Below are 23,924 nucleotides of genomic sequence, written 5' to 3'. Positions count from 1 at the left end.
TCATTTTTTATAAAATTATCTCAAAGTGTAAAAATTTGTTGAAAACGACCTATTGAAAGAAAATATAATGAGACTGATATGTAAATGTAAAACACTTTGGGCAGTTTTATATATGTACTTTGTACTTTATTTGTAGAATTTTCATTTGTATAGTAAAACTAGAAAATCCCATTGTCCCTGAGATGTTTAGTAAGCGGAATTTACGAGAAGATTTAGACCTTAATGGAACCAAAAAACCTGAAGAGGATAAGAATTTCACTGCGTACATAAATATATACATACGACTCGTATCGGAATAAATGGGTCTCTTTTCAAAACCAATTAAAATAAAATACATACTAAAGTTTATTCGTTTCGTAAGCACTAGTATATATATTTTATAGTATATGTATATATAATTAAATACACGTGTGTATGAAAAAACGTGCGGCGAAAAATATCACACACAATACTGTCGACCTGTCGAAATATTTTTACGAGCGTATTCGACATAACATTTTTTATTGTCTATGTAGGTTTTTAATGAAAATGTATAAGCTTTGACACGATTCCATTTGGGAATATAATAATTAATTTAGACGTATCGATGCGTTCGGTGTACGCTCGTAACTTTTACGGTATATTTAAAAAAAAAACCATTGAGCGATAAAATCAGAACAAACTTTTTCACTCAGTACACACGCACGCTTTTCCATTCTACCAGAGATTTTATCTGATTTCAGTGCGGTTGAAAACAAACAAATTCAACTTTCTCGACGAAGGGTTGTGTCGCTGCCAAAAGCATGCGAAAACACCAATCCTTTTTTGTAGGGAAAAGTTGAAATTTGTCACTCTCCATTGAAACTAGAACGCGTGAAAAACTATTGAGAAAAACAGAAAACGGCAATTTGCACAGATGCAAATCTATTTGAACAAAACCGACGTAATGTATAATACAAAAGGGTTAAATAAAAAAAATGCGCCTTCGAGGAAAATCTTATCTGTAAAACGACATTTGATACATTCCATTTGACAGGAAATAACCTTAAATTTCTTATATAAATTCGCCCCAAAATTCTTAATACACTTTTTCACTAAATAGAATTATAATCATACAAAAAATAATTACAAAATATTCAGCCAAATGAATTTGCGGGAAACGGATGCTGATTTTATTGAATCCGTCTAACGATTAAGTTATGAAATGCCCAACTCTAACAGGAGATGGTCGATCTGGATTTAATAACCATGCAAATCTTACCAGCAACGATATATATCGAATATAAATCGAATAATTACTCGATTCTGGCCGATATTTGTACCCTCAACCTCTCTACGGATAAAAAAAGCTTAATCAGAGAGCTACTCTGATTAAAAAAATACGGGTTTTAATCAAATATTGAAATAAATATGTACGCTTAAACTTGTATCAGTCATTTAAAAATGATAGATTGGAAAGTATTTTTCACCATCTCCAACTTGTCAACATCTAAAAAGCAAAGTATCTTTATAAATTATCTTTTTTTAATACTTGGGAAATGCGGCAAAGCCGATGGACATATGTACATATGTAATTATATATTTTCTCATGATAAAATTATCGGGTTACTCTTGAGCAAAATTTATGGTATTAAAATTGTACATATTTTCATAAATTTTGAAATCATATTCAATTATGAAAATTATATAATTTATTGAATTAATGAAGTTTATTTTGAAAAAAATAAATAAACCGTTACTTATGTGATGCATATATGTTTTTAAGTGAAAACTTCTTTACGCATGATAGAGTGAATTGGATTAATAAATCTGAATGTGTTGAACCCCCCCCCCCCTCCCCAGCCATTTGCCCAATTTATGTAATACATGAACATGCATTGTATATATATATATATATATATATATATATATATATATATATATATTTATTTACATATATTTGGAAAATGTTGGTTGGCATTTTATAATAAAGGTGGCACTCAATTTTATACTAACCCAAGAAAGAAGAAGAATATATCGAGCTGCTAATGAGTGACATCTATGGTATTAAACTTGTCCATACATATGTACATATATCAATTTATAGATTATAAATTTTGAAATTGTTTGAAATGGTGAGTAGGATGGTTTTTGTTAATTTGATGAGAAACTGTATCAATAATGAAATCAAATAAATTGACAAACTTAAATTGAAAAAAAAAGGGGTAACAAATATACAAGTCCGACCAGCAGCACTACAGAAATACTCGCAATAAATTATGTTCAAGCGAGATCAACCATGGGATCGATCCCGGCAACCATCGTTTTATAGTTAGAATAAACGCAACTATAAACCGATACTGCTGGATAATAGTGATTTTTTTTATAAATTTTCTTAAATATATTATTATTCATTTATTTATTTCAATCAAACATGTACACTGCCCCTTACAGATAGCTGAATGTACTAATACAATTATACAGCTAATGCAAGCATCTTACATATACATATGTACAATGCGAATTCAAACAAAGATCATCCACAGTGACATCTTTGGAGGAATTGGCGAACATCAAGACACTGAATAACTTGCACTGAGATTTGCAAGAGAGTTTGGAAAGGAGATGCCAATTTACAGGAACCGTTTCAATGAAAATCAGTAAAATTGACAAACTCTGAAGGAAACGATCGACCTGGAGTCACAAACCAAGGTCTGGCCAACAGCTACTAGTGAGAATCGAACCGTGACCACTCAGCTCGAAAGCATAATATGCTAACCACTAGTCCAATGTACATACACTATTCAGATGACATTCAAAACTTAACTTTTGGACCAAAGCTCAATTATTTACGTATACATAAAACCATATGTAATTCTGCAAGGCGAATCCAACTCATACGAGTGACTTTTTGAAACTGTATGTATATACAAAGTAATATTAAACTTATATAATTTGAAAGCTGTAGGCAAGTTTCAACAATACAATGTTTGTCTGTAGACAATATGCTACGAAAACTTTACTTTATCTATATACAACATATAAAATATACAATATCTAGCTATTCGAACAATCAAACGGATCGGAAATCTTTATATATGTATCTACAAACGTATATACACTCACATAAATAAATATATTAACTTGTATCCAACTAAGCCGCAACGGCCAAGGGCTTAAATATTAACACATTTACTTCGGGAGCAATTTACGTATTGTAATTCAAAATAGCGGTCGTTAACGAGTAATTCAATAGTGTTCGTTATTGCTCGATAAGCAAACACGAACTGGGCACAATTCGGCTTGCAAATGTATGCATGTATGTAGATTATACCCCACGCTAATTCAATATATTTCGGTAGCAGTGCAGCCCAGTGTGCAAATATCATAATATACTATCATCGGATTCATTTAACATCTCTCATGATCGTATCAAACGTTCTGTTTACACACTAGCTGGTGGCAAATCGGCCCCGAGGCATCTTTACGAGGAGACTGAGCCACAATTTGGGAGCGATTCAATCGAAAATTGACGATCCTGAGACATAGCTTTGGGCCATTAAAGAGGCGAAACCCTTCGCGAAAAGGTCACTTCGGATAATTAGACTGGCAGCGAATATCTCTATGGCGGGGGAGTCTGTAGCTTTTGATCGTCGAAGTTGGCTTATTAGACGTTTGACCGTTAAATTTGCGATACGGCAAGTCAGTCGCCTCGACACTAATTAAATTAAGTGTACGTATATACGTATGTATGTACATATATCGTGCTATGAATTCGTGAAAATGAAATAAATTGTGGACGTCTTACAGATATTGTAATAATCCTCGGTGGTTTTGTGAACGTTGGGGCTATTTTCGACACAATCGCTCTTAATTAATTAATTGAACAAATCAACGGAAGATCCGATCAAAAGTTTTCTAATGGATATTAACTACGAAGACAGTACCTATATTTTTGTTGCTTTATTTTAAATATAGCTTTGTTTAAATTCATTTCGTTTGATGTAATTTCTCTCATTAATTTGCCAAGTTTAATTTATGCTTGCCAAATTAAGGCTCATTTATAATAGCACAGACCGTAGTACATATGTACATACATATGTGCGACAAATATTCTTATCGATGGCTTGGTTGCTCAGATATTGTGAGTCCATTTTTGAATTTGTATCGAATTTTAAGCTTGTAGACGCTGGAATAATTAGATTTTTTTAAATGCTTTTTATTATTACGAAATTATGTTCACAATACATATTATATCTATTTTGATAGCTACTGATCTACTGATCATTTTCTATTTTAAAATTTAATTTAATTTGGTTAGTAATCATAGTATTATATTATTCTAATGTTAATGTACAGCATAATAGGAAAAAGAGCTCAAAACTCTATATTTGAGGTTTTTAATAATTTCAAGTAATTTATGCATACTAAATTAATTACCTTGAATGGCAAAAGCCTGAATTATTCCAGCGTCTACAAACTTAAAATTCGATACAAATTCAAAAATGGAAATACAATATCTGTGCACCAAGCCGTCGATATGTTTCGTAATATATACGTGGCGTACCGTGATAGTGGTAACCGACACGATCTAAGGTCTATCCAGCATATGGCCGAGTGCAAAAAAAATCGGCTTACATATGTATTTATTTCAAATTAAATTTAGACCATAGTGATTTTACAGGTTGCCCCAAAGCGCACTATGGCTGGAAGCATGTAAACAAGATTTATTAAAAAAATAATACAATCACACAAATAAGAAAAAAATAAGAAATCGGATGTGGCCGCTCGCATTAATATTCATGTAATAAATATAAAAAAAAAGTTTTTTAAAAACATACCTCTTCTATAATTTGTATATAAAATTATTATTTTGAATAAAAATACCAATAATTTTATTTTACTACCGCCATCTATGTATGTTTAAAACTAAATTCAAATTTCAAACGCGTCTTACACGATATTTTTGCACCACCGTAATGGAGGAGGATCCATTTACTTATATTGAATGAGCAATATGGCAAAGTATGAAAACGATCGGATAAGAGGCAATCTTTTTCCTGAATTGAAATTGTAAGTGAAACGTAAAGGAGGTATGTAAAAAATAAAAATAATACAATAACATGTAAGAAAATAAATCACAATAAGAAATATATTACAAAAACTTCATATTAGAATACAATTCAACTAGTAAAGTTTGTATCTACAAGTGCAAATACACTTTCAACAATGTGCGCCAGTTGTAATATAACCGTTAAGTTTGGAAAGCTCTGATGTTTTTACGAATGCTTTGGTATTCAATAATGTGTTAATATTTGCTAGGTATTACGAATAAAGGTATTGAGTATCGTATTACGATAGCTCTAAGAATGTGTCTAAACAAAAATGTGACTTTCCAATTCAATTTACCAGTCGAGTGATGTTTTCACGAAAACCTAACTTCTCCATCTAATCCGGTACCAACCTATAATCGAACTCTATTTTCAGTTATAATACATATATATTTTGACCAGTTGGAATGTAATTCGCCATACGAATCAACTTACGTGGGTTAGACGGAATATATTCCAACTAGTCAAAATATATTACAACTGAAAATACACTTAAACTAAAACGGCAGTTGGTACCAGGTGAGTTGGAATGTATTTCAACTCGTCGAAATATATTACAACTGGAAGATACACACTTCAACTGCAACAATAGTACATCAAATTCGGTGGTTCTAAATTGAAAATTGTACTTTGATTCTATTAGCCAAAACTATACATATTATTATTTATTTATTTATTTTAAACAGACCATTGTGGCATAACAGGAATTCCTAAAGCGCCACAATGGTCAAAAAATATAACACAAAAAAGAAAAAAAACAAAATAACAATTAAACACAAACATAAATACATCCATACATACATAAAAAATAGCATTTAATAATAACAGATAAAGTAAAAATATCAAATAAAATATAGCATAAGGAATGCCTTGCACCTACAGCCAATTTCAATAAATATGTAAGAAACAACTACAAATACAAAACATCCCTGTAAGGCCCAAATGGAAGAGAGTTAATCAAAATTTCACTCATAAATCACAATCAATCATGAAAACAATGATGAGCGCAGACTACCAGATAAATGGGTTAGAGTAATTTCCGACAATTTACGCTCACTAAGGTGGAAAATATCACATTCAGTCTCGGCAGCAACGATTTCATTAAGAAGTCGGATAGCTCTTGGAATAGGAGCCATTCGAAAAAGGACTGTGCGGGCAGGAGGTACAGCCAGCAAATGATGATGTCTACCACGCACATAGTGATTAGGGACATAAAGCCCCAACTGCTCCAGCAACAACGGGCATGACGTATTACCACGTAAGAGCAGGAGAACGAAACGAATTAATGAGAAGTTTCTCCGAAGTTCAAGGGAATTATACCCAAGCATGCCCAAAAGGAAAGGAGTGGGGTAGAGATATGGGTAATACCCATATTCTTTCCTATATAGGAAACGAAGAAATGCTTTTTGCACTTTCTCAATCATCAGAGAGTAATTTGCTTCATGCGGATTCCACACAATCGCATTATACTCTAGCTTACTTCTCACAAGCGAATTGAAAAGCAAGCGAGAAGACAAAGGATTGGAGAATAATCTTGCATATCTCAAAACAAATCCAAGTCGACGAAAGGAAACGTCAGCGACTTTTTTGATATGGTTGTGAAAGGTGAGCTGAGGATCAAAAGTGATACCCAAATCGACAATAGATTCCACACGCTTCAACAAGACGGATCTAATGGAATATCCGTGACAATAGAGTGAATGTGCACGTCCATAGCTCATAATTGCACATTTGTTTAAATTATAAACATATAAACATTTTACTAATTAAAGCCGCAAATATCAAACTCCCAAAACGTTCACATTTAAAATACATTACGCAGAATCATTTCAAAGGCGCATAGAAAACTTTCGAGGATTACATATGTATATACATATACATATAATACATCAAAAGAAACCCAACTTTGTATACACCGAGAGTTTCTTATTAGAGACTATTTACCGAACAAAAGACGCACACAAAAAACGACCGTGTTGAATTAGATCGCGCAAATCGAGAGCATGTCTCATTAACGTGCTCAATAGAGCGCTAAGGATTAATTTTTAAGGAGCTTTCACCGAACACACCATACATACATACATATTTGCGATGAATCGATGAAACAACATAAACACACATATAACCTTTTCATAGAAAAGCTCACACGTGAAAAAATAACTAATTATAAACATATATTGCCTCACTCGAAAGCTGCTCGAATGAAATGCCTTTCTGGGGAAAATTAGATGAGTAGTACATATTTGGAACATTTTGAACAGCGTCCAACGTAGACTCTACTCAGATATTATTAGGCTGTATGTATGTATGTATTTATGTAATTTAGCATAATGCGGGTCGTACTAGGTTGTTCGTATAATGAGTTTCGCTCTCGATGTGATCATGACATGGAAACTTTGCCCCTCTACAATGTACACGCTCGTGTGTGTGTGTGTGTAATGATGGATTTTCAAGTTTAAATATTGCGAGTAGCCCTTAATTTCAGTCCCTTTCCGATATGTCGTGGTATTTTGTATTTGTATTCGTAGGGATAAGCTTAAATAGCGAAACTTTAGGGTTATGTATGTATGTATGTTGGAGATTTGTATTACATATGTGTGTGTTTTTCAGATGAGTGCGTCATTAAAGAGCTAGGGATTTGACCAGGATTCGTATACATATGATACTTTTTCGACTTGAAAGGTTTCGACGTGTAAATTTAAATTGTCTTTGTTTACGTTTAATTAAATTTTCGATACATCGTATTGAATTACTTTATATATGTATTATTTGGAGTCCATATTGTGTCTAAAGGTCAAATGATTCCACGTACAAAGAATTTGATATGATTCGATAATGTACTTATTTATTTTAATCAATTATTTTTTTAACCAGCAGCATGGACTAGTGGTTAGGATGTCTTGCTATGGTCAGTATGGTTGTGAGTTCGAATCACACTGGTTACTGCTGGTCAGATCTTGGTTTGTAACCAGGTCAGTCTTTTCTTATCAGAAGTTGCCAATTTTTCTGATTTTTATTGAAACGATTCCTGCAAAATTGGCCTTCCCTCCCTATTTCTCTCGCGAAATATTGAGTTATTGTGTTATGTCTCAGCTTTCGCCAGATTTCTCTCCATAGATGTCTCTGTGGAGGTTTATTGTATATATATATATATATATATATATATATATATATATATATATATATATATATATATATATATATATATATATATATATATATATATATATTCGTATTGTTAAATGAAAATGTTATTGATCGTATTGTATACGATGTTTCAGCTCGTAGATGTCATGTATGGTTTCGATTTATGTAATAATATGTATTGAATATACATATGTACATAATTTCTTGAGTCTTAATCTGTTTAGTACACTCGTCGCTTTGTAGCAATATGTTAAGCGAGTGCGCATGATTAATTGATGTTATAAAAAATAGAATAAAATAAATTATTTGTTTGGTTTATTAACTAGTATATAAATATATACTCAGCATTATCCAAGTCAATGCTAAACAGTCGCGAATTTAGAAAAAAACAGAAATCGAAATGAGCCGCGTGTTTTGCAGCGATTTGTAGCACAGCGTCGAATATTGAATATCGAATAGTAGATTTAAATTATTTAGATTAATTTTTGGAAAGGTAACGACATTATTATTAGCCAGCAGCATAGCTCGGTCGTTAGGCTTCTGCTTAGCGTCGAGAGGCACCGGGTTCAATCCCGTGAGCTGACCTCGATTGAAAATAATGTTTCTGAACATATCTGTAGTGCTGCTGATCAGACCTGGATATTTGTGACTCCAGGTCGATCGTTTCCTATCAGAGTTTGCCAATTTTCTCTGATTTCATTGTTGAAACGGTTCCCGGTAAAATTGGCTAAATATCCTTCCTACCTACTATGTAATCTTTATATGAGATTGATAAATGTACAATAAAAACTATGTACAATTCATAGATGTCTCGTTATTTTGCGAGTTTTTCAGTGTCTCGTAATTCAGCGACTTGTATAATAAATAAAAAAAATGCTACAATGTTTGTAATTGGCCAGGAAGGCGCATTGGGGTTACCTGTAAGGCCTTCCTGGTATATACATACATATGTAAAAAAAATAAAAATAAAAAAGAACCCTAATCTAGATCTTCAGGTAGAAACAAATGTGCTGTAGATTGAAAATAAAATAAATAACTTCATATAAAACGTATTCGAATACACAGATTTGAGATCCCCACGTATTCCGTTTCCTGTCTTTCCTCGTTCATGTACTTCTTGTGTACATATACATGAAGTTACTCTGCATAATTACACACACATATACATTCTAATTATTCATACGAATTGGGACTGTATTATAACATATATAACAAGCAAAACTTAATTTAATTTGACAAAAGAGCGGAAAATGTCGGGCTAAAAACTTACACGGAAAAGTTGATGACAACCTTCTGCACCTGAGCAAGTCTGCACCAGATGGCAGCGGCCAGACAACCAGCAAGAAGGGCGCTCAGAAGTAAACATCTCCAGTTGCCCTCCCTCTTCAGCACACCACCGAGGGATTGCTGTCGTGGACGCTATAATTTAACAAATCAACACATATAATAATCCACATACGAAAACATTTACCACACAGCGGTCGGTGGTGAGCGAGTCCGGGCATGTTAGCGCTGTTTAACAACGCTTTCAGGTGAAAATCGAGTTCCGCTCCGTTGGAGTTCCGGCGGGTTTGAATTTCCACTCGACGGGATTCGAACACACGCGAACAAGCCGTCGCGTCGTTTCGCCAATGCAAATATTACAAAAATAGCGTACGCAACCAGCGTGATTTGTTTATTTTTTAGCTGGGTAGGTGGGGTGAGGGGAGGGGAGGTGTGGGGGGGTGGGGGGGGGGGGCACCCATTGAATTTGCGGAGGTACGTTGTATATTGAATTTGATACATTTCGAATTTTCATTTCCGCGTGCGTTCGCCACCCCGGCGATGAATTCGCACACAGTGGAAATTGGACGCAGATGAGCGAAAATCGTGTCGGAATATTTTCATTGCATTCGATGAAAAATTACGGTGGTTCCGTTTGAAAAGTTTATCAATTTTGAAAATTATCTCGCTTTTTGAATGAGATAATATATAAAATGTTTATTTACGAATGTATTAAAAGTATATGAAAATTTCTGCTGTTAATATTTGGACTATAAATGTATCGTATTTCGATACGGATGTATTTCATTGTAGTATAAATTTAAAGACATTTATCCATTACATATATCCATCTCTCTAAAAGCTTTTAACACATTTTGATATAATTTTATTTATTTCATAGAACATGAATACTCGCCTTTACAGATCGCTCCAAAGCGACGAGTGCACTTATGTATATAGATACAATGAAATCAAACAATACTATCAATATACAAATGTACATAAGCATTTTATACAATGCGAATTCATACAAATATCCACAGTGAAATGTATGGAGAAATTTATGTATGCAGCATTTTATAATTAAATTAGCTGAACCCGGAATGCGTTGCAACGCCACAATAACGCATGCAATTCCCGTTCCCGTTCCCTATCCCGTTCCCGTTCCCGTTCTCGTTTGTTTGTCACAACGCGAAAACATTTGAAATTATAGCGTTGCAATGATACCCATTCCCGTTTTTTCCCGTTTTTTTTCACAGAAATCTTCCCGGACATGCATACAACAAATCCTGAAAGTTCCATCGTAATCGGTTCAGTGGTTTAGAAGCCTATTCGAGACACACACACAGACATTCATTTTTATATATATATACATATATTGGCGAACCTCAAGACGCTGAATAGCTTGAGATTAGCAAGAGAGATAGGAAAGGAGAAGCAAATTTTTTTAGGAACCGCTTTGACTACACTGAAAATGTCACCATTATTTGAGTATGATTAATGTACAATAAAATTTATGTACAATTCATAAATGTCTCCCTAATTACGAGTTTTCAGTGTCCTGTAATTAATTGGCTTGTGTAATAAAAATGATGCATTGTTTGTAATTGGCCAAGAATTGGGGTTAACCTGTAAGGCATTCCTGGTATAAAATGAAAAAAAAATCGCACAAACTAGCACCTACATACATATATAAATATTGTGAATTGTAAGCACTTAACATAAAATGCTAAAAATACGGGTCTCTACTAATGACCCATTAAAGTGACTGAAACCTTATCAAAGCTATCAACAAAATTTTACATATAAAAATACACCAACGAAAAAAAGGGAGTGTTCGCCCGAAAGGTCAAACATAAAAGGCTTAAAATAAAGTAAACTATGTCTGATTTTCACATCCTCCAGACGTTGATTCAACTGAAAATAATAACAGACAAAAAAAAATTTAGCCAAGCTATGTACCTCGATTCGGAGAAAAGCGACCGAAACGCGATCTAAAAAGCCAAGGCCGAAATTTCAGCAAACCAGCATTGAGCGGAAATTCGACGCGTTCGCACCGTCGGACTTCAAAGGGTTAATAATAATACTAATAATAACATGAAATATAATATATATTTAAACGAGATTTGGTTTTTGCGTCAGAGCCGCCGCCGCCCCGCTCCGAATTGAATTAACGTCGAAATGGCCTTCAGGGGCGGGCTTATTAGCACCGAAACTAAAAATACTCACATACATACATATATATGTACACACACATATACACAACGGGAAAATTCGGCTCTGGAGAGGTTCTCTCAGCCCTTTGAGTCGGTCGTGATCTAATTATCTACCCGTTTGATCGCGCGTCTACCTTTGGCGGTCGTCGAAACCCACTTGTTTTCGCCTCGAGGTGAAAACAAACATAATTTAGGTGTCGAAATACAAATAATAATAACCCGGAGGCTGCAGCCGAGTGGATCGATTACTTATCGCACGAAATCAATGCTCGTTTCGGAGATGGGGGAAAGCGTGCGTCTCTTTGGAAAATCTGTACGATTTTCCGGTTTCACGGCCTAGTATTTATCGCCCATCTCCTGTGGGCCCATCCCGGGATCAAAAGGGATAACCGGCCCTGCTGCCACTGCTATAACGATTGCACTCTATTTCCACCAGCCCCTGTACCTATTTGCCAGTTGAGCTATCAAAGAGACTTATGGCCCATAACGGCCATTATCGACTCTATACTTTACCCATACATGCGAAACGCGGCAGATAAACGGGCGACTATAAAGTGACAATAAACCAAACAATCTAAATTAAAACCAAACAACAGTAAGATGGAAAGTATACGTTTATGTATACAATTTTAATACCAAACTAATCTAATATTGCATACGTGACTGCAAAGTTATGAGCTGGCGTCAATTACTTTTCAGCGTGAAAGTTTTTAATGTATATTTTATGTATCGCACTGAAACGACACAGCGTGCTGAAAATAGTGACGAATAAATTGCAAAATGGCATGTATGTAGTTTCAGGGATGCGCTTCACTGGTCCATGCACGCTTAATTCCGTTTAACATTTCCCATTTGTGAATATTGTATGTATGTAGTATCGGTAATACAATAAAGGGAAATTCAATTGAATTGTTTAAATACCTTAATTTATACGTATAATAATAAGTTTCAAAGCATAGCTACTTCATTGTGACAAAGCATTTTTATTGTTTCCTTTTGCCTTATGAGGGGACGGAATTGATAGTGGGACGATAAGTTTGTTTTAATGGGAAAATTGGGCCAATTCGTATATCACCATCACAACAACTGTCATATAAACTTGGCAAATTATTATAGAAGACGGTCGATTAGAACTACTATACCAGTATACATATTATATTTAGGGTGACCATATTCTGCAGGACTCAAAACGGGACGCTCTGCAGAAAAACTGCCTGCCCTATATATGTATGTACATATGCAATATATATATATATATATATATATATATATATATATATATATATATATATATATATATATATATATATATATATATATATACATATATATATATTTTAAATTCTTTTTTACATACATATATATACCAGGAAGGCCAAACAGGTAAACCCCAATGCGCCTTCCCGGTCAATTACAAACATTGATATACTATAATATTTTAAGAATAATTTTAACAAAGCAACATATACACATCTATGGATAATTAAATTTAAATAAATTTTCGATAAACTTACATTTTCGGAGCATTTTTTTTATAGAAATCATCAACTTTCGAAATGCTGAAAACTCGAAAATTGCGAGATATGCCAATTTTTTTGAACCGTTTCAACCGCTTTTATATCATACTTTTCTTCCGTGAGCTAAGGTTTTAAGTAATATATTTAATTACATTAATCCTCTTGTATACATATTATATCTTTATATGAAGTAATATATTGAATTACATTAATATATTTAATCGCGGAAGGAAGATATGATATATGTAAATGCGACCCACATTTTTAGTAATATATTTAATTACATTAACCCTTTAAATGAATCCTCTAGTATACATATTATATATGTATTTATATGAAGTAGCATATTTAATTACATTAATCCTTTAAGTTAATCATATGGTATACATATTATTTTTGATTCATATAAAGAAATTTCTCTTAGATTATCATTTAAGCCGGGACTTATTATATATATATATATATATATATATATATATATATATATATATATATATATATATATATATATATACACTTTTTTATATATTATCTTACCTGATTTCATTGCTGAAATGGTTTGTCATAAAATTGGCAACAAACCTACCTAATGTTTGTCAACACTATTTGAATAAAATTTCAAATTTATAATCTATAAATGTGTATTAAAAAACCATAGATGTCACTTTGGGACAACCTGTAATGGAACTATGGTAAAAAGATAATTATGTATAACTAAAGAAACAAGAAAGGTTTGGTAGTTCTAAAATATAAATTGACTATTAATGTAAGGAATACTTTCAAATCTTTATCCTAAAATATTTTTCATTAAAAGTACATAAAAAGTAACACTTATACCAGTGGAAATAATGTGATGAAAAAAATCGTAGTATACACCGTTGGATGTCAAAGGCTTAATTGTGCATCGAAAACGGCGTTTAATCACATCTTGTTTCCGCTTAAACGTAGTTCGTTAAAGGAAAAGTCTCAACAAAAAATATGAAAAAGAAACAGCTTTCATGATAAGCTTCTAGGAATGCTTTCCCGGGAAAATTGGACGAGCGCACTTGCTCAAAGTAAACGGAAGCGACATTGGAAAGCGCGTTTAATTAGTCTTAACCACTTCATCCCAAAAGAAGACGCCTATTTGTCGTCATAATTAAGTAAACACACTCACAGACAAAGAAAAACACGCAAACAGACGTATCATATTTTAAGTATATTTTGATACCATCAGCGTGTGTAAATACACCATACCATACGTAAACGTTTCTTTGATAAGCCTTATCTCGCGAGCGGATTATCTCATACGAGGTTTTCAAATCAAATACGGCGTGTATATTTAATGCAACGCTGAAGCGCTGTTTGAAACGTTGTAAAATTTTCCGAGGAAAACCGATTACAACTATCCGTCTCGTCGGATTTCCCGTTAAAAACGAGCGTTAAGCTGACTTTCGCTTATCGTCAATCATTTCCGGCGCGAAACGCTGTTTTAATTATTCGAAAGGCCGTAACAAATATTTACGTTTAAAAAGTAAATAAAAATAGCAACAACAAACGCGTTCGAGTCATTTTGGTAATTTTTCAAGCGTTGAGTTCTCATGTCGAACGAATTATGAAAAACGAAGTGCTTTCATACACACATAGGCTTTATTTATAATTCTAGTATACTGGATGCCTAAAGGTTCTGGAATATCACAAAGACATGAATATCTATCATAAGCACAGCTTATATTGGAAAAAGTAATTCGATATATTAAATAAATATGTTATGAATATTAAAACGAAAAGCTTCACTTTACCAATATTTTAATGATACTTTTTTTCCTTGTTGCCTAATGTGTAGCAATATAAATATTTGATTATAAAAGAAAATTTAAATTTATTTACATAAATATTTCAAATGTAATTTTATATTTATTTAAGAATGCTTGGGAAAAGCGGAAAAGCCGATGGACCCAAGGGTTTGTTTGTTTACGTAAAATGTTTTAATAAAGAAATAAAAATATCAAATAAGAAAAAACCGAAAAACAATATATGTATATTGTATGTATGTACCTATATATGTAGAACTCAAAATAGAGGAAAGAAATAAGCAGTTAAAAAAAGAAGAGAAATCAAATTAGCTAGAAAAAGGAGGAACTAAAAAATCCCATTTATTTTAAGGAAATCATCAAGTTAATTTTCAAAAAGATTCAAGTAACTAAAATTTGCTAATTAATTGGATAGACTAATCCAAAATTTAACTACTTTCTTTGAAAAGAAGGATTCTCAAATTCCAAGTAAATATATTTTTGGAGTCTGAGAGTTTGACCTCTCAGATGAGTGTTGCTAGACTTCAATAAGATTACCTCTCATTCTTCTCGCCTCTAAAGTGGAAAGATTCATTCTTTTCAATCTCTCATATTAAAATGTATCATTTTTGCAACTCTTCGTTGAACCTTCTCTAAACAAAGTATGTACCTATGCATATGTAATTAATGTTAAAAAAATTGAATTTAAAGCAATAGAATAACTTTTCGTACGTACGGTATGCTATTGCGAGACCGCTGTAAGTTCAGAAGTATCACTTTATAATGTATTTAATTTCGAATTCGCTTACGCGAAATTTGTTGTTTCGCTTCAAAAATGTATGGAAATATGCGTTGTTTAATTATTTATATTCCGAGGGAGCTTTTTGCAACGTTCGCTGAACTTTTCCAGTTTCGAAATTAATACACGGGGCTACGGTGAGGTATACGGCTACGAAATATACTTTTTATTACTTTGCAACTTTGGCTTAAATGGAGAATGAGAGCCTCAGATTGTGTTATAACAAAAGTAGAAATTTTTGCTTTTATTATTATAGGTATAAAAAAAGCGAGCGCTGCGCGTTGTGTGAGGGCGAAAAGTTCAGATTACTCTCGTACATTTTGCGAGATTTGCTTCTGTCGTAGTTAATACGATCTAAATGTATGAAATATATGTAAATCTGAAAGCGATGACAACACCACCACTTAGTTAAAACTAGATTACGACGTGATTAATAGAATTTTGATCTAAAAACTTTAGGTTACATGTTTATATACATACATACATAAGTCAAGTCCACATATTATAATACAAGGACGAAAGGTTTATATAAATAAACCGAGGGATTTATTAGTATACAAATTTTAAGTCTTCTATTTTACTCAGACCTTATGAATAATATATATTGTAATTAATCTAAGGTTAAAAAAATAAAAATAAATACAAAAAGTCTTTATAATTGATTGATATAAAACTTCGTAAAACAAATTGATAAATATACAAAATATAAAATCATAGATGACGAGAGCTTATATCTAGGGTTAAGCAAAAATTTGCAAAAGTTTACCATTTTGAACTAGCCCTTCTTGAACCTTAAATATACATATTTCAGCCACGTAAAGCCACATATTACAAAGTTTTCCTGACACTTGCCTTACTGTGCTTACAAAAAAATCCACTATCTTATGTGCAGGACGCCAGGCGCCCATTTAAAAATGTGTGTTTTAAGTTAAAATAATGCAAAATCTGCGAAGCTAGTTGTTGTAATTAGCTATAAATATCATTTTATCGTGTATTAAACGTCGAATGATATAAAATAAATTCAAGAAATGAAAAATATAACGGCCCAAGTCGTCATTCCAAGGCTAATATCATTCTCACTTGACGGCTGAGCGCGGTGCGTACTGCATTCCCCTTCTCTATCTCTCGCATTTTTGAGGCAAATGTGCAAAGGTCTTCCCGCGAAAATAATTATTTCTGTTATAAAATATGATGACCCTGCATTCAGTATATTAGTAGAAATAAAATAAAATAGAAGTGAGAAAAGTGACTCATGCTATCCATCAGAGTGCGGCAAGTGTTAAAAAAGTTTAGGAATTAATGAGTGAGAAGAAGTGAGACTGTTTAGCCAGAAGTATAGCTCTGTGGTTGCGTTAGTGCTAACCACCGGGGAGGCTCTCGGATTCAAGCCCTTGGTTAACCACTATTGAAATTAATGTATTCGAAATATTTCTGCAGTGCTGCTGGTCAGATTTGGTTGATCAGGTTGTACCAATTTACATATATGATTTAACTGTTGGAAACGGTTCCTCATCAAATTAGTAAAACTTCCTACCTACTATTTGTCATCCACTATTTGAATATGATTTCAAATATATAATCTATAACTTTTTACACGTACAAGTTTAATAAGCCAGCAGTATGGCTCGGCGTTTATGTTAAGCACCGAGAGTTTCCGGGTTCGATCCCGTACTAATCTTTAATACTGCTTGTCAGACTTGGATATTTGTCCAAGTAATATACATACATACATATGTTGTCAGACCAACGAGCGAAGTGAAATATACATATAAGAGGCTTGTAAAAAGGATTCACTCTACCGAATAGTCAAATACCGAATAGCCGAATAGCCAAATGAACATATGAATGTATTTCTTATTTTTATTTTATTTTATTTTATTTTACATATGTACATACATATATCTACATATATCAGGAAGACCTAACAGGTTGACCACAATGCGCCTTTCTAGACAATTAAATACAAACATCGCACCATTTGTATTACATAAATCGCTATATTTCGAGAGGCGTAAGTACATGAAATTAACAAATAATTAATTAATGAATTAATCCATTGAGACATCGTTTCTTATCAGAGTTTGCCAATTAATCTGATTTTGAAATTTGAAATGCTTCTAAAAAATTGGCAAAAATCATCCTACCCGCTATGTCACAAATATCTGAATTTGATTTACATACAATATGTAAAAAATTATGTACAAGTCTAAATCCATAGATGTCTCAAAGGATTAATTAATTGTTAATTTCGTGTTCTTCAGCCTTTCGAAATACAGTGATTTATATAATAAAAATGCTGCAACGTTTGTTATTAATTATCTAGGAAGGCGCATTGGGGTCTACCTGTCAGGGTTTCCTGGTATATATAAATATATGTAAAAAAATACCATAGGGACGCTTATGGTATTATGTTAAAATATAAATTTTACCATTGTAAAAATGGTATCATGGTAAAATATAAGTTTACATACAGCGTAAGCAAATATATGGAAATTGAATTTAAATGCACAATTTAATAATTGAAGAATGTCTGAATATTTAAAAAAAATAAATTGAAAAAATACATTTTTTATTTCAATGTGATCAAGTCCACAAATTTAGTTGAAGAAACGGTTTGCTTGACATATTTTTACTCAAAAAAATAATATTTTTTATACGAAAATTCAATGTCCAACGAGGCGTATATAATTATCATAAATGAATATGAATACACAGTCTTGAAACAAAGCTGTGAAAAAATGGCTGTAATTTTTAGTTAACGTTCCGCGACGTGTTTACGCGGCACAAATGAAGAGACGCAATTCGCGTCAAGATGACGAAAAACATTTTAATTTTTACGCAAACGACAAAAAGCTCCCACGCTCTATTTTTCCGCGACCATTTGTCACTTTTTCGGCGGCAATTGTTATATTATTTTTCCACCGCGGGTGGATAAATTATGCGCGAACATGGATTTGGAGATAGACAGAGAGAAAGAGAGAGCGTGAGGGAGAGTTCGCTACGGATTCGATTATCCGCGCGTAAATAATCACTTTATCCCCGAACTAGACGCATCGGTTTTTACATCGGGGATGGGTGGCACCGAAAGGGTTAAAACCGATAGGAAACGACGTTGGTGTAATTTACGCGTCGACGTGCGGTCGCGCGGGAAAACCGGAGCCCTGCCGTTAATTTCACTACGGGATTTTCCACAGTGTTTACGTCGTTTCAATTTGCGTCGTTTTTCCCAATTTGCCTCTTATATCTTCCTCCATGGTTGGCGTTTCCCATCCCCTCCACCCTGTCTCCTTCTCTGTCCTGTCTCCGTCGCTCCGGTCACGTGAAGTGTCTGTGAGAAACTCTATTACGTCAATTACGCATCCGAAGAGGATTATGTCAAAATTAATGGCGGGAAAGTACGAAACGGTCGAACGTCACCACTCGTTGTGTGTATATTTAAAGTTTGTTGGGTCGTGTCTACAAAATTTAACTAAAGATAAAATCGCGTTTATACTGTAGGTAAATAACTTCTTATTGAATATTTATCTCGCAGATAACGCTCATTGAAGAGATGTACTGTTATATCTACATAAGTCTTTATTTGTTTTATGTTAGCTGTATTCTATTCCCACGACCTTTAAATCAATCTGCGAGACGAATTATGTTTCCCCCAAAAATATCAAAGCCCTTCTTAAGCCTGCACAACAAATTGCGTGCATCTACTCAGCCATTTCTCGATACATTCAAGACACATATGTTAACACTAAAAATATCGTTTTTCAACTAACTTTATCGCTTTTCTGCATTATTCTCACGACTCTTAATCCGCACAACGAATTGCGTGAAATCTACCCTCAAGGGATACATATGCAAACACTAAAAATATTGTCTTTAATTAGTTTACCAGCATTTTTCACACGACTCGACTCGAATCGTATTCCCTCAAAAACCCTTTTAAAGCTGCGTAACTAATTGTGTGAAAACCATTTCTCGATACACTCAAGGGTCAAAGTATTAAAGTCTTAAGATATTGTTTTACTTAACTCGAGTTCCCCCCTATTTTATCACGAACTATGATTGGTCCAAATTGTTACGTCTATTAAATATATACTGATGTTAAACATATGGAAGGTCACTTGCGATCAAACACTCTAACTTATCACTTGCGATCAAACACTCTAACTGATCACTTGCGATCGAACCGTCTGACTTACAACCGAACCGTCTCTTACTAATCACTGACTTACAATTGAACCGTCTAACTAGTGACTCGCGATTAGACGACTTAACTAGTAACCACTAACTAGTAACGTGTAATACTAACTAATCTCGTGTATACTTACTACTATTAAAGAAGATAATCATCTTATAAAATAAAGTGAGTTTTATTTACGGAGTAGCGTTCCGCAAAAACGCTTGGTGGCAGCGGAAATATTAATAACAACAAAAAACACATCACCCACGAATGTAACAGTACTTTTAGCAGTGAAATGTCAGATTTGACATATTTGGCCAAAAATCAATATATAGTATATATCGTGTATTACATTACACGAAGCTACACGATCGATTCTGAGTTCGAATCAGTCAAAATCTCGTGTTCGAATTTTCGCATGATAGTTACTACGTATTGTTACTACGTACATACATACATACATATATAGATAAAGTAAAAATATAAATATAAAAGACAATATTACATTCCGATTTAAGTAAGCACCGCATGCATGGTTATATAGTAAAAAAAACATAGATATTATAATAATTGTATTAAAAAGAAATTGAATTAAAGAATATTTTTAAACTCAAATAAAAATAACTGAATTATTAAAAAATTAATGTGCTAAAATGGGAAAAATATTTAAATATATTAATACACTAAAATGGAAAATTTCATTCAAACATTATAATATTTCTAGTAATTTGGATTTAATTTAATTTTCTTTCCCTTTAACAAATTTCCTCCAAACAAAGTATTTCTAGTAATTTAATATTTCTTTGTTACGGGGAAAGAAAATAAAATAAAATTAAATTAATAGCAATTAGTAATTAGTAAGTTCTAACAAGAGTGACGAATCGATTTTGATATTAAATGCTTTTTATTATTACGAAATTATGTTCACAATACATCTTATATCTATTTTAATAGCTACTGATCTACTGATCATTTTCTATTTTACAATTTTAATTTAATTTGGTTAGTAATCACAGTATTATATTATTCTAATGTTAATCTAAAGCATAATAGGAAAAAGAGCTCAAAAACCTATTTACAATCCTTATAAATGTTCATAATACATCTAATACATAATATTAATTAAATACTATCTAAAGTCGATGACCTAAAGCAGATTGTGTTTAGGTAATCTGTGTTTATACCTGAAGGGTATAGACATTTTATTGTAATCACCGAGACTCTTCACAAGTGTGTTAGTATGGTTATTAGTGATTCTTTCATAGAATCTACTGGTTAGTTTGTTAGTAATGTCTGTAACAAACGGAATATTATATATAGCATGCAGTTTTTTCAGGTTAGTATATATGGGTGTATTATAAATTATTTTAAGGGATTTATTTTGTATTACTTGGAGCTTGGAAAGGTTAGTATTCGAGGCGTTATTCCATACAGGTGAAGCATAGGTTAATAATGGTAATATGAGCGCGCGATATAATTTTATTTTATTTAGCGTTGATAAAGAACTATGGCGATTAAATATTGGATATATTGAGGATATACACCGCATCGCCTTGCATTTCGCTGCCTCAATGTGAGGTGCCCATCTCATTCTTTTATCAAACGTTACTCCTAAATATTTTATTACTGACTGCCATTTCAGACTTTCTCCAGAGGGGATTTTCAGATCTGAACTTGGCTTATGTTTTCTAACACTAAAGAATATGGCGTCTGTTTTGGTTTGATTAATTTGAATTTTCCACTTAGTGAAGTGTTCAGTCATTGTTTTAATTGCAAATTCAAGATTTTTAAGAATAGTGTCTGGTTTTTTGCTACTTGTGAAGCAAGCTGTATCATCTGCATATAGGGCTATGTGACAGTTTTTTGGAATAGGTATGTCATTTATATATATGGAGAACAAGAGTGGGCCAAGCAAGCTCCCCTGCGGAACGCCAGCTGCGATTATTTTTGGAGACGATAATTCATTATTTACGCTAACCACTAGCTTTCTACGAGTTAAGTACGATTTGATGATGAGAATTAGGTAGTTTGGTATTTTGTTAATAAGGAGCTTATGAATGAGTCCATCGTGCCAAACCGTGTCGAAGGCCTTTTCTATGTCGAGACATACCATTCCGGTACTTCTCTTCATATTAAAGTTCTTCGTCACGTGTTCAGTTAGTCTTGTTAGTTGTTGGGTCGTGGAATGTCCAGTGCGAAATCCGAATTGTTCATTTATTAATTTCTTATTTACGACTTTAAGTAAACGTGTGTAGATTATTTTTTCCAGAATTTTTGAAAGCGTGCAAAGTAAGCTAATGGGTCGATAATTGGCCGGGTTTTTTGAGCTTTTATCGGGCTTAAGTATGGGAATTACGTTGGCTGTTTTCCAGTATTCTGGGAAATACCCGGTGAGTAAACATGCGTTGAATATTTTAGATAGTGAGACTAAAGCTTTAAATGGAAGTTGTTTGATTGTGATGTTATCTATTGAATCTCGCCCAGGTGCCTTTTTATTTTTTAAATTACGTATTATATTTTGGATTTCACACGGATGCACCAATTTTATATTTTTAGTACTGTTAGTGGAAGATTTTGTGATGATTTTAATGGACCGGTTGACTTTATTATGCGTTGGTATGTGATTGTAATGTTGTGTGAGTGTGTGATGTTTTTGGAAGGATTTTGATAATAGTTCTGCTTTGTCGCAATCACGCGTCACTGAGATTCCTGCATCATCGAATGGAGGAATCGAGTTTTTTGTCCTGCGAATCGCTTTAGCTAATTTCCATAGAGAGCCATCAACTGAGCTCAATTTTTCTAATTTTTTAGACCAAGCTTCATTTTTTATTTCTTTGATTCTAATTTTAATTTGATATGTGAGCTTATTAATTAATGTTTTCAATGCTGGATTTTTTGATGTTTGCCAAATTTTACGGAGTTTATTTTTACTTTTAATTAGATTTGCAACAAAGTCAGTTATCTCTAATTTGTGTTCAATGTATTGTGTCTTAGGTATGTGAAGGTGTTTGGATCGAGTTATTGATTCCGTTAGGTGTATTATGGAGCTGTCGATTTCGGTTTTGTTTGTGAGTGTGGTAGAAGTTAGAATGGTTTGGTCATTTATGTACGACTTGAACTCTCGCCAGTTAGCTCTCCCGTAATCCCAACTATGCTTGATGATTTCCTCGGGTTTCCCGTCGATTGAGAAGATTATCGGGAGATGATCAGACGACAGGGTTTGAAGGGCATTTGGTGTCGATATTTTTGGGCAGTTCTTGACGAGGACAAGATCTAGTGTGGATGGTTGTGAGTTATTTGTGGGATAGTGTGTGTATGTATCCGGATGAAGTAAGATTGTATCTGTTAGTTGAATGTATTTAAAAAGAGTTGTGCCTTGTTGGTCAGTGTTTACGCAACTCCATAACGGATGTTTGGCATTTAAGTCACCAGCTACCACTACCGAACTACCAATGTTAAATATTTTGTTAAGATCGGATGCCAATAATCGTTTTTGGGGAGGATTGTAAGCGGATGCTACTATGTGACGGGTGTTGTTAATTGTTAGTTCGATGGCGGTTAGTTCTAAATTTTTTAGTGGCGGAGTTATTACGCGACAATGTTTAATTGACGATTTTATAAAAATGGCAACTCCCCCTCCATGCTGTTCTCGGTCTTCGCGATAGCAGTTAAAGTTAGGTAGGTTAATACGGATATGAGGTTTTAAGAAGGTCTCGGAGATTAAAACTATGTCAACACAGTACTCACCGATCGCCGACTCTAGTTCGTCAATCTTATTCTTAAGTCCACGAGCATTCCAAGCTAGGATGTTCAGGCGCCTCCCGTTAATCAAAGACATCGAGATATTCGACAAGCATGAGTGCCAGCTCTAGTTTGTCGGTGCAACCGCTGGCCTTGGCACGAATCTCCTGGAGGATCTTCAACATCTTCGTCATAGACGCCATGGAAGTTAGGTCTGTTGTTGGTT

The 23,924-nt window shown here is 33.4% G+C and overlaps 2 protein-coding genes across 2 annotated transcripts in view; both read right to left on the bottom strand.

Moving 5' to 3' along the window:
- Positions 1-16,914, bottom strand: part of LOC143909971 (uncharacterized) — a 73,481-nt gene extending 56,567 nt beyond the window's left edge. Inside the window, exons 1-2 of the mRNA XM_077428295.1 lie at positions 16,864-16,914; positions 9,487-9,635 (exon numbers count right to left, since the gene is read on the bottom strand). Coding sequence (XP_077284421.1) covers positions 9,487-9,635; positions 16,864-16,914 — 200 coding nt within the window. The remainder of the gene's footprint in view (positions 1-9,486; positions 9,636-16,863) is intronic.
- The window catches only part of LOC143908985 (uncharacterized), a 146,225-nt gene that overhangs the window by 85,437 nt on the left and 36,864 nt on the right, over positions 1-23,924 (bottom strand). The window lies entirely within an intron of this gene.

This window comes from Arctopsyche grandis, chromosome 3 (genome assembly GCF_051622035.1).
Source record: "Arctopsyche grandis isolate Sample6627 chromosome 3, ASM5162203v2, whole genome shotgun sequence".
Classification (NCBI taxonomy): Eukaryota; Metazoa; Arthropoda; class Insecta; order Trichoptera; family Hydropsychidae; genus Arctopsyche; species Arctopsyche grandis.
Note: the sequence above shows the minus strand (reverse complement) of the source record. Positions and strands in the feature narration are given on the sequence as shown.